The sequence below is a fragment of the Equus asinus genome, chromosome 23 (assembly GCF_041296235.1).
Source record: "Equus asinus isolate D_3611 breed Donkey chromosome 23, EquAss-T2T_v2, whole genome shotgun sequence".
Classification (NCBI taxonomy): Eukaryota; Metazoa; Chordata; class Mammalia; order Perissodactyla; family Equidae; genus Equus; species Equus asinus.
In genome coordinates, this window is record NC_091812.1 from 40,288,996 (window position 1) to 40,306,320 (window position 17,325).

The 17,325-nt window shown below is 36.0% G+C and overlaps 1 protein-coding gene across 12 annotated transcripts in view; it reads left to right on the top strand.

The window, feature by feature from the left end:
- UHRF2 (ubiquitin like with PHD and ring finger domains 2) overlaps positions 1–17,325 on the top strand; it is a 99,895-nt gene that overhangs the window by 42,010 nt on the left and 40,560 nt on the right. For all 12 annotated transcript variants that reach the window (XR_006518853.2, XM_070496070.1, XM_070496074.1 and 9 more), the window contains 4 exons: positions 10,177–10,286; positions 12,115–12,301; positions 16,320–16,443; positions 16,750–16,857. Coding sequence is in view for 11 of the 12 variants with exons in the window: in XM_070496070.1 (XP_070352171.1) it covers positions 10,177–10,286; positions 12,115–12,301; positions 16,320–16,443; positions 16,750–16,857 (529 nt within the window). In the remaining variant the exon portion in view is untranslated. The remainder of the gene's footprint in view (positions 1–10,176; positions 10,287–12,114; positions 12,302–16,319; positions 16,444–16,749; positions 16,858–17,325) is intronic.

The following is a 17,325-nucleotide window of genomic DNA, read 5'->3' on the forward strand; positions in this document are numbered from 1 at the left end:
ATCCAGTTGAAGCAGGTTTTTGTGTACAGTGTGAGATAAGGGCTTGACTTACCTTAATACAATGGGATAATCATTTTTCCTAGGACCATTTACTGAAAAGCCCATTTTCCTCATTGATCTTCAATATCACCTCATATCAAGTATCTTTATATGTGATGTGTCCATCTGATGTCTATTGTGTACCATTGTCTGTTTCGTGTATTCTTATATCAATTCCACACTTTCATAGTGTAACAGAGCAGGTCTTCCTACCTTGGTCTTCAGTAGTTCTCTGTGTACTTCTTTTTGAATTCTCCAGTCAGTCTGGTAATTTCCATGTAAAAACCATTGGGAATTTGATAGGTATTGCATTGAATCTAATCCATTAATGTGATTTTTCTTTATTTATTTAGATCTTTAATGTGTTTTTCTCATGTTTTATTAGGTTTAACCATATGAAATATGTCTCTGTAGGTTCAAAATACTTGAATATTGGCAGTTATGAGGTTTAACCTGATATAATTCTCTCCAGAGATCTGATCTTTTACGTCTTTTATCCTTATTTAACCTTAGGTACCACTTATTACTATAAGTGCTATTGTTACTTCATTTTTCTCTTTGTTACTGGTATATAAGTAACCTTTGACTTTGGATCCAGTAAGCCTTACTAGATTTACTCATTGTAATTTACATGTAGATTATTGTTTGGAAATTTTTATGATTGTAATCATCATCTGTGAATTACGACATTTTTGTTTGTCTTTTCCTTTGATTTCTTCCTCTTGTCTTTATTCACCTGCTGCTCTTTAGTGCATTGTTGAAAGGAAGTAGTGATAGCAGGCATCCTTTTTCCCCCTGATCTCCAAGAAAAAACTTTCAAAATTTCACCAATAATTAAAATGTATTTTGTGGATATGCTTTCCTAGATTTGGTTTGACAATATTTTGTGTGGATTTTTGGATTTGTGTCCATGAGTAAAATTTGCATCTTTATTTCCCTATCTAGCTATCCTCCACAAATTATGCTAGTTTTATAAAATAATTTGGTGGAATATTCTTGTTCTATCTTAGGTAGAATTTTGTGTCCTTTTCTTGAATGTTTGGTAAACTTCTCAGTCAAGTCCTCTGGGGCTTAGTTTTTTTCGTGGGAAGCTTTTTTATGATTGATTCAATTTCTGTAATGATCATAGGACTTACATTTTCTATTTCTTCTTGAAATAGGATTTAATTTTCTAGGAACTTGTTGATTTTATCTAAATTTTAGTTTATTGTTGTAAGTCTATTTGGTAGTCTCATCTTTTAATGTGTGCGGTCTTTGTTGTGATGTTCCCTTTTTTATTCCTGAATTTAGTTTGTGATTTTTAATCAATCTCACCAGAGGTTTATCAGTTTTATTAGACTTTTGCAAAGAACTAACCTTCAGCTTTGATCCTCTCTATTGTATTGAAGGTGCAAAGGAAGAAGCAAATAGAGGACATGATTTTTAATCTGCCTTGGAGATTTGATAAGGGAACTTGGAGTTAAAGTTCATGCTTGTTTCTATTTTTAATTTGTGAGTACCAAAAAGTGAATATGCTTAAACTAACTCTAGTTATCAAATTCTATTTTTAACTTGTCATTTTCTGTTTATATTTTAGCTTTGAAGAAAATTTAAAATAAAAGTTTAGGGTTTAAATCCTTTCTTCAAAATACTTTTGTTCACTTACTATTATAATGTACATTGTATTTAATACCACATGAAGTTATACTAGTTTAAATATTCATAAATAGAATTTGAATCCCATATCAAGAAAATAATTTATGGATGGACTTACTTTATTTTCACTGTCATTTTTATAGGGTTTTATTTACTTACTAAACTTTATCCATACTTGTTTATCATGAAATCTCTTTAGTAATATTCATTTCATTGAATGTACCATTCTTACAGAATACAAATTTGGTGTCCATGTCAAGTTATAAATCAAAGCTTGCTGTTTTCCAACCATATTGGCCTCCTTGTTTGTGTTGCTTAATCATATACTATGTTCTTGCTTCAGAGCTATTGCATTTACTGTTCCCTCTACGTGGTCTGCCCCACACAACTATTCATTTGGCTTGCTCTGGCTGTCGTATCAGTTCTTTGTTCAAGCACCACTTCAAAAGAGGCCTTTCTTGATCACACTGTGTAAAATCATACATGCTTATACCATGCCTAGGTTACTTGAATTTTCCCTTACTCTGATGTATTTTTCTCTACAGTATTAATTATCACCTGACATTTACTTGTTTCTCTTGCCCTACTTGTATTAGGTTACTATTGTTGCTGCAACAAATTGCCACAAACTTAGTGGCTTAAACAATAAAACTTATTATTTTGCAGTTCTGTAGGTCAAGTCTTACATGGGTTTCACTGGGCTAAAAGCAAAGTGTCAGCAGGGATGTGTTCCTTTTTGGAGACCCCAAAGGAGAATCCATTTCCTTGCGTTTTCTGGATTTTAGAGACCTCCCAATTCCTTGGCCCATCACCCGTTTCCTCCACTTTCAAAGCCAACAATATTGCATCTCTCTGACTCTCTTTTCCTTCCTTCTTCCACTTTTAAGGTCTCCTGTGATTACACTGGGCCCACTTGGATAATCCTCCTATTTCAGGGTCATTAACTTAATCATATCTGCAAAGTCCCTTTTGCCATGTAAGGTAACATATTCATAGCTTTCTAGGCTTAGGACATGGACATCTTTGGGGCTCATTATTCTACTTATCATACCACTGGAATGTTGATACCTTGATTTTTGTTTGCATCTGTGTTCCAGGCCCTTTTCTAGGCACTAGTTGCAATGGGTATTCAGTCAATGCAATATTTCATAGAATCTGAGATTAACAGTTTTTCATATTTTAACATCTCTGAAATTTGGATGTATCTTAAAATTACTGTTGGACTAAACGAAGCTGGGTTCTTTTGGAGATTTGAATTGCTTCTGCTCTACACCTTGGAGTGCCATCTAACTTGAAGTTAAATTCTCTCTGCTTTTTTAGACCACACAGATAGTGTGAATTCATATCTGCAAACCTGCATGAATCATACCTTATTATGGTTCAGTTCTCAGAGGCTACCTTTTCTCCTTATACCCAGTGGTAATATTGAAATGAGCACATTTATTTTCTGTCTGTATCTGCACCGTGGTTTATTTCCCATTCATCTTTTAACTATGAGACGGACCATTTGCCATCTTAGCTTTGTTTGAGGGTCCCTCTTAGCTCATCTCAGACTTTGTTCTTTCTTGAGATTTCATAAAATAATGTGTCCTGTAGTTGTTGGCTTCCATTTGGTGTTGCAGCTTTATTTGAAGGTTCTTCTTAGACTGCCCCATTGCAAGCCAATTTCTTTTTTGATAGTACATAAAATAATGCATTTTAGAATTGGTGGTTTATTAGATTCAGTGAAATATGACATTTCTTGAATGAATTGACACTTTACACATTTTGGTTGTTGGTCTATTGCTTCATCAGTTTTGTGCAGAGAAAATGGATGTGGTAAGCTTTCTACTAAAATGATAGAAAAAGTGGTTTTAGTTTTGATCTGTTTGTTTTTGTGACATTTATTGAGGCACTTATAAAAGTACATGGAAGGGGGCTGGCCCCGTGGCCGAGTGGTTAAGTTTGCGCGCTCCGCTGTAGGCGGCCCAGTGTTTCGTTGGTTCGAATCCTGGGCGCGGACATGACACTGCTCGTCAGACCACGCTGAGGCAGCGTCCCACATGCCACAACTAGAAGGACCCACAACAAAGAATATACAACTATGTACCGGGGGGCTTTGGGGAGAAAAAGGAAAAAATAAAAAAAAATCTAAAAAAAAAAAAAAAAAGTCTCTTTAAAAAAAAAAAAAAAGTACATGGAAGGTTTCTGTTTCCAGGGAGGATAGAATAGCTGGCAGTAGATCAGGATTCTTACCTAAAACAACTAGAATAGCCAGATCAAATACAGTTATCTGTTTGAAGGCAACAGAGAGGCAAGGAGAACTATCGGGGCTATGACTCTGGAAAGGGAAGAACTTTAGAAAGCAGTTGGCTTTTAAAGTTGCTTTTTGCCCTGGGAACTCTGCTAATTATGGATACAGTTCAAATCTAGTTGAAAGCAACTGAGGCCAGGATGGGGACAGAAATCAGAGCTTTGGGCAGATATTTGGGATGCCTCAAGCACATGGCCTGTTTTCCTCTCAGAACTTTTGCTAAATACTGGGCTTCTGCTGGGCAAGATGCTAATAATGTAAGTAAAAAGCAGAGTGGAATTTTCAGGAGTCTTAGAAGGCAAACATAGATTTTGAGATCACTGGTGGAGTGGTCCCACAGAGTATACAACAGGCTCTTAGTTGAAAACTGTGGATGGCTAAGGCAAACATGTAGACTAAATCTTACCAAAGCCTTGCTTCAGTATAGTTGCTGACTAAAATGTTAAACCACCACAGTATCTCCCCAGCAGAAGGATGGTTGGACCTTCTTTATGGTAAAATAGCTCCTGAAGTCTCTAGTGTTTTATATATACTATATACGATGGAGCACAAGATACTGTGCTAGCAAGAGACAGGGCCACATAATCAAAAACCAGAAGAAGAAAAACGAACAATAAAAATGGGCCCATAGGTGATCTTGATAATTCAAGTCATCAGGCAGGGACTTTAAAGTAATTGTGATTGATACGCTCAAGAAAATGGATGAAAAGATGGAGAATTTCAACTGAGAATTGGACTCTCTAAAATAATCATATGGAGATTCTAGAACTGAAAAATATAGTATCTGAAGCTTAAGACCTCATTAGATTGGTTTAACAGCAGATAAGACACATCAGAAGATAGGATTTGTGAACTCAAAGACAAGTCAATGAAAAATATCCAAACTGAAACATGGAAAAAATAATGGAAAACAACACAGAAGACTGTTAGACAAGTCTGTGGGACTTGGTGAAAAGGTATGTATTACATCTATTTGTAGTTCCCACAAAAAAGAGAGTAGGGTGAAAACAATATTTGGAAATATAATAGCTATAATTTTCCAAAACTGATAAAAAAAATATCAGCCCAGATTGAAGTTCTGTGACCCTGAAGCAGAATAAACAAAAAGAAAACACATGCTGGCATATTGCAGTAAGGCTGCTGAAAACTAAAGATAAAAACAAAGGGAAGACGGCTGAGTTTTCATCAGAAACAATGTAAGCTAGAAGGCAATGGAATGACGTCTGAAAACACTGATTTAAAAAATTCTCAACTTAGAAATACATTTCTAATGAAAATATCCTCCAAAAAACTGAGGCCAAGATAAAGACGTTATCAAACCAAACCTGAGAATTCAATACCACAGACCTGCTCTAAAAGAAATATTAAAGGGAGTTCTTTAAGCAGAATGAAGGTGGTCTCAGATAGAAACTTAGAAATGCAGAAAGGAATTGAGAACAGAGGAAGGATAACTGTATGAGTAAGTACAAAAAGGTTATTCAAAACACTACTGAAGTTTAAAATCTGAAGAATAAAATGCATAGTAACGGTGCAAAAGATGGGGTTGATAAATGAAGCTGTGTGATTCTGACATGATCAGGGAAGTAGTGAAAGTACAACTTAAAGTAGAAATGATTTGTCAGGTTTGCATGCTACATTCTCTAAGAACCATTAAAAATTAAAAATATTAGAAAATTAAGATGGAAATAGAATAGCTATTGAAATAATCTAAAAGAAGGCAACCAAGAAGAGTAAAAGAAACAAAAAGGTAGATAAAATAGAAAACATAGTAAAATGGTAGAAACAAGTTCAAATATATCAGCCATTATATTAACTACAATGAACCACATATTACAATTAAAGACACAGATCAAGACTAGATTAAAACAAAAACCCATTTGCTGCTTATGAGAGTCTTCTTAAATATAAAGTCACGGAAGTTGAAAATACAGGCATGTATGGGATTCCAGAAAGATGACAACAACATGGATTTTTAATCTCCCTAAATGTCCTCATGAAAAAATAGCTAATCCAAAACCCAAAATACCTGGTGAGATAAACAACTGAAAGCTTCAAGTCCTCCGTGGTATCAGTGGCTGTGCAAGAGGAAGGAGAGGGTTACTACAGGATGTATGATGGACCCAAGAATCCAAAATAGTAAATTTGCTCAGCAAGCTGTTTTGAGCAGCTATGGCGACCTTTTTTCAAAATAACCCCCAGTGATTCCTGCTTCCTGGTACTTAGACCTTACATAGTTCCCTCCCACATTTTACTGGGGTGTTCCGTGTGACCAGTAGAATGTGGCAGAAGTGATGCTATGCCACTTCTGAGATTCAGTTATAAAAACATTGAAGCTTCCATTTTCAGCTCCCTCAGATCACTGTCTTCTGGGGGAAGCCAGCTGCCATGTGGTAAGGATTCAGACAGCCTGTTGGTCTTCCTTCAGTTGAGCTTTTAGATGAGAGACTGCAGACCTGGTCAAGAGCTTCACTGAAACCTCAGGAAAGACCTTGAGCCAGGACTACCCAGCTAAGAAGCTCCCAAATTCCTGATTCACAGTGAGATAATTTTTGTTTTAACTGCTAGTTTTCGGGTGATTTGTGTGTGTGTGTGCAACAATAGGTAAGTAATAGCAACTCAAGCTAGAAGGGGTATGCACTCCACTTTGGATGAGTATAAGCAGATTGCAGGAAGGTCTGAAGTGATTAGAGCCATATGAACTCTCAGAATTAGTCAGCTCAAGTTCTATTCCAGGATAAAGCCCCGTATTGAGAAGAAACTACTGGGAATGCAATCCTAATTGAATAAGAGAGAGACAATAAAAGACAAAAGAAGAAAAGGTTCAGTAAAAATAGGGAAGGGGAATAGAGCCAGGAGATTTCAGAAAGGAAGCTTCCATAGTGTCTTTTTTTAAAGTAATTTTTTGGTTTTTGGTTTCTGGGGGTTTTTTGTGAGGAAGATTGGCCCTGAGCTAACATCTGTTGCCAATCTTCCTCTTTTTGCTTGAGGAAGATTGTTGCTGAGCTAACATCTGTGCCAGTCTTCCTCTATTTTATCTGGGATGTCACCACAGCGTGACTTGACAAGCAGTGCTAGGTCTGCGCCCGGGATCTGAACCTGTGAACGCCAGGCCACCAAGGGAGTGTGCAAACTTAACCACTATGCTACCGGGCCAGCCCCTTAAAGTAATTTTTGAGGCATAATTTACATGCAATAATATGAACTACATATTTCAAGTGAATATTGGCAAGTATATATACCCCTGCCACCATTGTAATCAAGCTATAGAACATTTTATCACCCTAGAAACTTCCTCTGGGCTCCATTAGAGTTAACCACCACCACCCTCAGCCTTGGCCCCAGATAATCACCAATCTGTTTTGTCAGATTAAATTTTAGCTGCCATAGTTTTCTGTATTTGTCAAAAAAAAAAAAACAACAAAAAGTGAGCTCTGTGGAACTCAGTGACTGTGAACTAGGAAAGCTAAGTGAAATTATACCCTCTAAAGGTTCAAGAAAATTAATTTTATAAAAAGAAAAGCATTGATGTCAAATTCCATACAAAATTAGGAGAAAAAGAAAAAATAAGGAACCAGGATAACATCCTTACAAGGAAAGCATCCCAGAAAGATATGCATGAGTCAAGAAAAAATGGGCCAAGGATTTTAAGTTGAGCCAAACTGGCCTTCAGTATAAAGGCTGGAGACAAATTGTCATTAACTTGTAAGAACTAGAGGAGGTATTCTCATGAACCCTTCCTGGGGAATCTTCTAGAGAACTAGCATCAGACCATCAAGATGGCTGAAGAAAATTTGACATAAAGAGTGGTGATAAACATTAAAAATATTTCTACGTTTAGAACTAGGACTAAAGGAGATACATAAAGAGAAAGTATAGTATGTGATGGTTATATGATCTGATACTGTAGATGTAACTGTAAGACATGGGGGAAATATGCAAAATTTTAAACTGCTTTCAGTAATCATGGTGACAACTGATGAGAATGTCTTGTATATAATGTGGGATAAAGCAAAGAAATATTTGTAGCATTCTAATTTAGACATCTCTAGTGTCTTTGAGAACTAGAATTTTCTGATGGTGGGGGGGCAGAAACGGGTATGTAATTCTTTTTTTAAGTGAATTTACCCTTACCTTGAATTTGAACAGAAAATATTTGTATGAACTCATGAGGTATTTTGTACATATATTGAATGTATGTTTAAATTTTGTAGCTCTGTCTCCTGAAAAAGCCTAGAAATGGTGATCAATCCAGTTGCAGTAAGCTTTTCTAGTGCCTAAATTGTGATCTTGAAATACCATTTCCACCTAAAAGAAACCAGGCTTCCTTGTAGATGAGACTCCAGGCTGGGGGCAGAAAATGTACAAGATGAACTTGGAACATCTTGTGTTGGGAATAAAAGGGAAGCCCACAAAGACTGTTATCTTGTCAGAAAGATTTTCGAGTCACCTGGAAGATCCCGTTGGCTAAAGATGAGACAATTTGAACACCAATAAGGAAAATTACAGTGGATTGAAACACTTAAAATATGTATCTGAATCCCTAGTAATTATAGAAACTCATTGTATAGGATGTTAGAGAACTATTTCCTTTAAAAACTGCTAAAGAAAGCATCTAAGCTGCATTTGTTGTATGATCTTATTATCACTGAGCCATCCAGTAGTTGATGAGGTCAAATTTCTCCTTATGGAATTATTTTAGCAAATAAGTGAGAAGGGAATGATAGAACTGGAATATCAACATTTTCCAGTCTTCAGTGAATTCATAAATCTAGGCATTGAGCATCTGTGTCTGCTGTCATCAGAGGAAAAGACAACTAAGTGTAGGTACTTCCTAATGGAAATAAACCTATAAATAGTTTTACCAAAAACTAAACCTAAATTTGATTAAGCATTTCTAAATGCAAAGATTGGCAGTCTTTTCTGTAAAGGGCTAGATGGTGAATAGTTTCACCTTTGGCAGCCAGATGGTCTTGACTGTTAAAACTACTCAATTCTGCCATTGTAGCACCACTCCAACCATAGAGAATACATAAATGAGTAGGTATAGCTATGTTCCAGTAAAACTTTATTTACAAAAACAGGCAGCAGATCAAAGTTTTTTTGACCTCTACTTTGGATCCAACTATTGATTACTGGAAATACAAATGACAGAAAAAACTATTTAAACTACACTTTGGGATTGCAAATATCAAAATCAAGACTGTGGGAAACTGTAGGACAAATATGGGAATTCTTCAACAAATTGCAAATAAGAAAGAGATCATGTGGGAATTTATAAATTAGAGTCTTTAAAACAGGCAAAACTATACCATTTGCTTAGGGAGGCAAACAGGTGGTAAGACTGAAGAAAATTAAGGTAGATACTCTTGGAAGGGAGTAAAGAGATGGTGATTGAGAGGGAGCATTTCAGGGGCTTTTGAGGTAGTTAACAGTTATATCTCCTGTCACGCTTGGTGATTATAAGGATACATATAATTGGTTAAACTATACTTTTATCTGCAGTTTTCTGCATTTGTGTATATTTGACACTAAATTTTTAAAAGAAAAGGTGAGAGGATGGAAAAAGTACTTGAGCAAATGCTAACCAAAAAAACAAAGATACACTTTTGATACAGAATGCATTACTAGAGATAGAGATATTTCATAAGAAGATTTAAGAATTCTAAATCTGTATGCAGCCAATAATGTAGCTTCAGAAATATAAAGCAAAAGTTAACAGATTAAAAGGAGAGAAGTATACAATTCCACCGTCATAGCAGGAAACTTTGAAGAAGTGTATGCAAACAGGTATAAATTGTGTCTGAAAAATATGGCTTAGATTTGAAAGACTTCTTTTTAATAGGAGGTCATCTTTTACCCAGAAACTTACTGTATTTATTAGAAATATGTTTCAATCTTTCATTTTAATTGACAGAGTATCCTTTTGTCTAGTCTTTAAGTTTACAAGATAGTTATCTTCTTGCCAGATAATCTATGTGAAGTATCTAAATTTTTTTTCCTAATAATATTACACTAAAGTTACACTTTGAATATTAACTAATCACTATTGGAGTTTTCCTACTATTGGAAACGATAGCTCAGAGTGATTAGCATAGCTATAATCCCAATTTGTGTACAAAGTTCAGTGTGTTTCCAAAATGACTTTTAATTATTTGCATATCGTTTAGATTTTGCTGGCAGAAGTTAACCTTTCTTTGTTTTTTAAACAGGGGTTCCGAAGGAAAATTAAATGACTGCCAGATAACATTCGTAAATGAAATCTTCAAGATTGAGAAACCTGGAGCCCATCCTCTTTCATTGGCAGATGGAAAGTTTTTAAGTATGAATTTTTCTTATGGGCTTAGACTATATATATTGTACATGGTTGGCTTTTTAACTAGCCAGGGAATCACTTGGGGAAGTATAAAACTGTAGACCATACAAATTAGTTGTCAAGAAAACAGTTTTGATCTAAGATCTATTTTGGTTTAATGGATTTTTCTCAAATGATAAAAATTTGTTTTCAAAGAAATGTTTTCTCAGCTTGGCATTTTCTTGCCATTTTCTTGCTGTGTTTCCTCTATTATAGATTCTGTCTAAATAAAAAACCCTTTTCAGTAATTTTGCAGCCATCCAAGATTAATTTTTCATAATAAGACTTATTATCAGTAGAGCCTGAGAATAATAATGCTGGTTGAGCCTTGAATTTCTGGGAGATAATAAATCAGGCTTATATAGTCATTAGAATGTTAGAATGTAGCCCTGCCTCTTTATTGTGCATATTTTACTTGCTTAATATGTTACAGCTAGTTGGTGACAGGTAAAACTAGATTCTAGGTCTTTTCCTTCATGGTTCACTCACTGTCCTTTCAAATATTTTAGTGTCTCATGCTCTCTTAATTCTGAATTTTTCGTGGAGAGCAATCCATTGGCTTTATGCCACATGTCAATGTCTAGTATTCTGGAAAAGAAATACTCAAAACTAAAGAGAGCTGCCTAACCTCTTTTTACCATAGTCATGCAAGATTAAAACAAGACAAGACCTTTAACAGATCAGTAAATAGACTTTCGTGTTACTAGTCTAGGCCATTCTCATTTTTTGAGGTTGCAATGCTAATATGTCTAGATTTGAATTAAGAACCTTAAAGCATACTCTATATGACTACTTGTATGGTTATATCCTAGGAATAAAAGGTAACTTGATGAGTAAACCTATTTAGCTGACTCAAGGAAAGGTTTGGATCTGCAGAATAGATGGTACCTAACAGTTCCATTTATTAAGTAGTTAGGTCCACACAACTTTGTTCAACAGAGTATTGTCTTTCCCTTGAAATTTCATAATATCCTTTGGTGCCCCGTTGAGTTTACTGCATTGCCCCTGGGCCTCTTGGTGCACATTTGGGGAACTGTGGTTCTAATCAATAAATTTTTAAGGCAAAAATATACCTTATCCTCGTGCTTGCAGGTAATTAGGTAATTAGGCAATTTATCACTGGCATACGCCTGGGTCCCATCCCTGATATTTTTATTCATAAACCTCGAATGAAGCTCAGGCATTTATTCTTCTTTTCTTTCTTTTTTTTTTTTTGTTGAGAAAGATTGGCCCTGAGCTAACATCTGTGCCAGTCTTACTCTGTTTTTTTTGTATGTGGGATGCTGCCACAGCGTGGCTTGCTGAGTGGTGTGTAGGTCTGTGTCCAGGATCCGAACCTGTGAACCCCAGGCTGCTGAAGCAGAATGTGAATTTAACCACTGTGCCACCAGGGCAGCCCCTCAGGCATTTATTCTTAAAGTCCACACTTGATTATTCCTATCGATCCTTTCTCTTCATTAAAAATGCTGTATGCTGGGGCTGGCCCTGTGGCCGAGTGGTTAAGTTCGCGCGCTCCGCTGCAGGCGGCCGAATGTTTCGTTTGTTCAAATCCTGGGCACGGACATGGCACTGCTCATCAAGCTATGCTGAGGCAGCGTCCTACATGCCACAACTAGAAGGACCCACAACGAAGAATATACAGCTATGTACCTGTGGGCTTTGGGGAGAAAAAGGAAAAAAAATAAAATCTTAAAAAAAAATCCTGTATGCTATTTTCATGGATTTTTCTTTATAAGATTCATAGATGTAAAAATGATTTTTAAGACTGAGCTTGCTGTAATTTTGTATTTAATAGGGAAAAATGACCCTGAGTGTGACTTTTGTGGTGGAGACCCAGATAAGAACTGCCGTTCTTGCTCCTGTCGTATATGTGGTGGAAAACAGGAACCCAACATGCAGCTTCTGTGTGATGAATGTAACATGGCCTATCATATTTACTGCCTGAATCCACCTTTGGATAAGGTCCCTGAAGAGGAGTACTGGTATGATTATCAGGGTTTTTTTTGTTGTTCCTTTGTTAGAATTGAATGTGACGTATGCATTTGAACCACCAAAAGTAGATTTCTAAAGATACAGACTGTGTATTAAATGCTTAAAATTTTATAGCCAATGGTTACTTGGCATCAATACCATTGTCAGTTATTATGACAGCTTCTGAACTAGTCTCTAGCTCCATTTTTTAATCCCTCCAGTCCCTTCTCCAGTATGGAGTCTATTCTTTCAAAAATGCAAATCCATTTGTTACTTTTTTGCTTCAGAAATGTTCTGTTATACCTGATTTTCTCCAGCTGTATCTCTTACCATTTTCCTCTTCCATTTCCCCAAATATTCTACACTCTAGCCAGATTAAATGTCTTTCAGCTCCTTAAATAACTCATGTTCTTTGTCTCCTCTGGGCTTGACACTTGACACATTTTCTTCTTGAAAACGTTTTCCTCTTTGCTTAACTTTAAGATGATATACATCTTCCAAGTTTTCACTTAACTATGACTTCATCTGGGAAGCCTTTGTGAATGGTCCCCTTTTCCCCAAATTATTTTAGATGCGCCTATTATATTCTATAATAGTACTTAGTAGTTATTAAGTGCTTAATATATGCTAGATGCTAACAAAGTGCTTTATATGGATTATGATATTTAATCCTATGAGGTTAATAAGTAGAACCAAGGACCAAGGTCAAATACACTTGCCAAAATCTGTATGCTTCTACTGAGTAGTGTTGGCTACAAAAAGAAATGATTAGAAAAGAAACTGATAAAAATGTGCCAAAAGTTTCATAATGAACTTTTTAATGTAATATTAAGAACTTTTTTCTTTTTAAACTATGGACTATGTTGCTAGCATGGAGGGTTAACTTAGAGGGATGACATTCTCAGAAATACTAACATCACAGTAGGGTAGCTTTTGTGAAGAATAGATTGTTCTCCGTTCCTTTGGTCTCTTCCCACCTGTGGGGAAGGTTGTTATTGTGTTACAGTAGAGGCTCTAGGGGTGGGACAAGAGGGAAGGGATATAACTTCTTCACCTCCCCCTACCACTACCTTGCATGGTCACATCCTGAATTTTACCATCACCAGTAACTGTATTTCCTCTGAAGTCTCGTGTTTTTCTTCCCTTTTGTTTCTGTGGACCGTATATTTCCACCTCTAAAATGCAAACCCTTCTACCTGCTTTCACAGTTCCAGGAACTTCATTCCTGCAGTTAATTCCTCTCCCAAATTGCCATTACGGGGTTATTCTCATTAGTATCCTAGAATCTCCTGAGTTTTCAAAACATGCACACAAACACGCCTTTCCTTTGATCCCATTTTTCCCACCAGCTGCCTACACCAATTCTCTGCTCTCTTCATGGCAAAGCTTCTCAAGAGCTGTCTCCACTGATGATTTCCATTTTCTCTCCTGCCATTCATATCTCAGCTCTCCAATCGGACTCTCCTTCCCACTACTACACTATATCTGCTTATGTTAGGGTCACAGACACATTCTGTATTGCCAAACTCAATGATCACTTCTCAGTCCTCTCCTTACTGTACTGCTCAGTTGCTAACTCTCTTTTGATAGATTATATGATACCATGTGATCTAATTTTCCTCCTACTTCACCAGTCTTTCCTTCTTAGTCTCTTGTTAGTTTTCTCTCGTCTACCAGATTTCAGAGTTTTCCAAAGCACTACTCACTTGTTTTCTCTCTTCATACTTGCTCCCTAGATGACCTCATGCAATCAAGAGACTTTAAATACCAAGCTAATGGTTCTGAATTTGTATCTTCAGATCTAATCTCCCCTGAGCTTTATATTCTTAGTTCAACTGCATATTTGACTGGCATCACAAATCTTGATTTACACAAGCACATCCCCTAAAATCCTGCTCCTTCCCCAATCTTCAGTAAATAAATAGCATCATCTTACCCACTTGTTTATGCCAAAAAGCTAAACTTCATCTTTTATTCCCTCTTTGCCCTCTTCATGTACTCTACATCCAATAATATATGAGCAAATCTTGTCATTGCTCCATATCTTTCTCTGTTCTCACCCCCCAATCCAAAACACCATCTCTTCCCTGAACTGTATAATAAATTCCTAGTCTCCTTGCTTTCACATTGCCCAGTAGTTGTCCTTTATACCATAGCAGCAGAATGATCTTACTAAGTCCTGAGTCAGGTTGCTCACCTGTATAAAACTTCTGCTCTCTTCCTTTTGCACTTAGAATGAAATCTGAGCCCTTGCCATCTGTGACCTGGCCCCTGCCAACTGTCTAACCTCATTGCTTATCACTATCCAGTTTGTTTACTAAACCAGCTAAATCCACTTTTATGTTCTTCAAAGCATACCATTCCTTCTTATGCCTCAGGACCCCAGGACTTAATGTCTCTTTGTCTGGAATGCCTTCCTTGGCTTCCTCATACGACTGACTTCTCTGGTCTCAGCTGGAATACCACCTCAGAAGCTTACTCTATCTAAGGACACATACCATTTCTAATCACTCTTACCACCCACATAACCCTGATGTGTTTCCTTTATAGCACTTAACCACTTCCTGAAATTGTTTCATTGTGTGTACTAGTTTTCCTTAACTAGTGTGTACAAACATTTTGATCACAAACATTTATGCCTAGCACCAAAATAATGCATGGAATATAGGAGGTTTTGAACAAACCTGATGAAGGGATGAATTCCAGGGAAGATTTTATTATCTTAATATAGAAGTCTTACATTATCCTATAGAAGACTGTCTTAGATTACTCTTGGAGTATCTCTACATTCAGATTGAGATCCTTCACTTCATCTGGAACTCTTTAACCATAAATTTTGTTTTCTACTTCTCCAAATCATGTCATTTGTATATCGAACGTGTGATGAGAACTCACTTTCTCATCAGACAGAGAGAATACCTGCTTCACTCATAAGACCTTTGATAAAATTATAGTTATGTAAAGGTTAGCAGGTCAGGTAAAATACACTCTTTCGTAGAACAAATTAATTTTTGGAAGCTTTCCTGATTTCCTAGTAGAATGGATTTTACTTGGTAGTATTTATTGCTTTCTCCTATATAATTTTGTCTTGAATTTGTCTCTGTATCTCACTGCCTAACTAATTTTCTCAGAAGCAGGGACTGAATTATTTACATTTTTCTTTTCCATAGAACTGAACAAGATATCTCATAAGTAGGCAGTCAGAATTAACTAGTGAGCATAGCTGTCTTCTTGTCTGCTTGGTAGGCTACATGGAACAGATAATTATGAAATAGTACAGACAAAGAAATTTGAGATTAATGAAGGGAGTAGCCAGTCCATTTTTGTTAGGATATTCCCAGAGTTTCCATTCCTTGGTGACACAAGAATAGCCCCATCTCATTCTATAGACATACTTTGCTTTTCAGAAATGATTTAAGGCAGCTTATAATGATATATAAGTTACATAGGATAACCAACTATAAATTTATAGGCTAAAGGACAAACAAGTATAGGGAATTAAAACTGAGCCTAGGGAGAAGGCTGATATAAACAAACATCCTTCAGTCCTGTATAGTTATAATAGTTTATACATTTTTTGACTTTGAGAATTCTAATAACCAATTTAGATGGGGAGATGTATCAATTGCATAACTTAGTGTTCAGCCTAGAACCATCTATTCTTGCTACCTTTGTTTTAAGATAAGGTACTTCAAATGAGTAATTTCTGTTCTCACCATTAGTAATAAGATCAGAGCTCATGGTGCTATTTGAATTGGACAGCTTTATTTGGGCATTTGAACTGAATTTGAGAATTTATGATATTAAAATCTTGTAAGTTCTCTAAAAGAATGACAAGGGTTTTTCCAGCCAGCTTACCCAAGTAAATATTTTGATAAGTTTAATACCTAAATGCTAGCTGAAGCCCTGTAATATACACCAAATATTACATATTAAAACTTTTCTAACCCAGAAAGGCCATTATTCTGTTACTGGCTTTAATATGGTATTATCAAAATTCCTTTTTTTCCCCCCTCCCCTCTTTTAAAGGTATTGTCCTTCCTGTAAAACTGATTCCAGTGAAGTTGTAAAGGCTGGTGAAAGACTCAAGATGAGTAAAAAGAAAGCAAAGATGCCATCAGCTAGTACTGAAAGCCGGAGAGATTGGGGCAGGGTAAAGAAGAAAGTCTACTTTTTTCCTTAGTTATAATGTTTATAACTGTAATGCAAGTTATAATGTTTCAATACCAATAGTAGTAATGGTATAAACTTGAAGTTTCAGAAATAGTAACAAATAACTATATTGTTTAATCATACAAATTGTTAATTTATATAATTGTTCATCATATGTGAATTATTCATATAAATTGTTATATTGTTAATCATATAAATAGTTGGGTTTCTATTTTATAGGAATTGAGGGCTTTCTTTAAGGTTTAATGTAACTGATTTCTCAAACAGCTTGTTCTGTCGCTTGTAGGGAATGGCCTGTGTTGGTCGCACTAGAGAGTGTACTATTGTTCCTTCTAATCATTATGGACCTATTCCTGGGATTCCTGTAGGATCGACTTGGAGATTTAGAGTTCAGGTATGTTTTAAATGGGCTTAGTCGAAAGGGTAAAATTGAGTTATAGTTCAAATTGTAGCAGTGTCACTGTCTATTGATTATAAATGGAGTAACCTAGGTAGTATCATATGGCATTCAGTTGTTAGAATGAAAGATTTTCTGCAGGATGGATAGACTCTTCACCATAGCTTAACAGACAGGAACATACATCATGGAATTAGGCATCAGACATGCCTTTTCATCACTTTGTTTTACTGTTCTGTTACAGTTACAGTAGTTATCGTTATTGTTAAGCTTTCTAAAGAACTTTGTTCACCAACAGTTTAATTTGAAATACTAAATTTTTTTTCTTTATTGTATGGTAAGTTCTCATTTAATGTCATTGAACTCCAGGAAAGTTCACTTCAGGTGTTTTCTTTGGGGCTTAGGCTCCTGAATGAATGTTAAGATATTAGAGAAAGCACCAGATAATACAAGGATAAAATTACT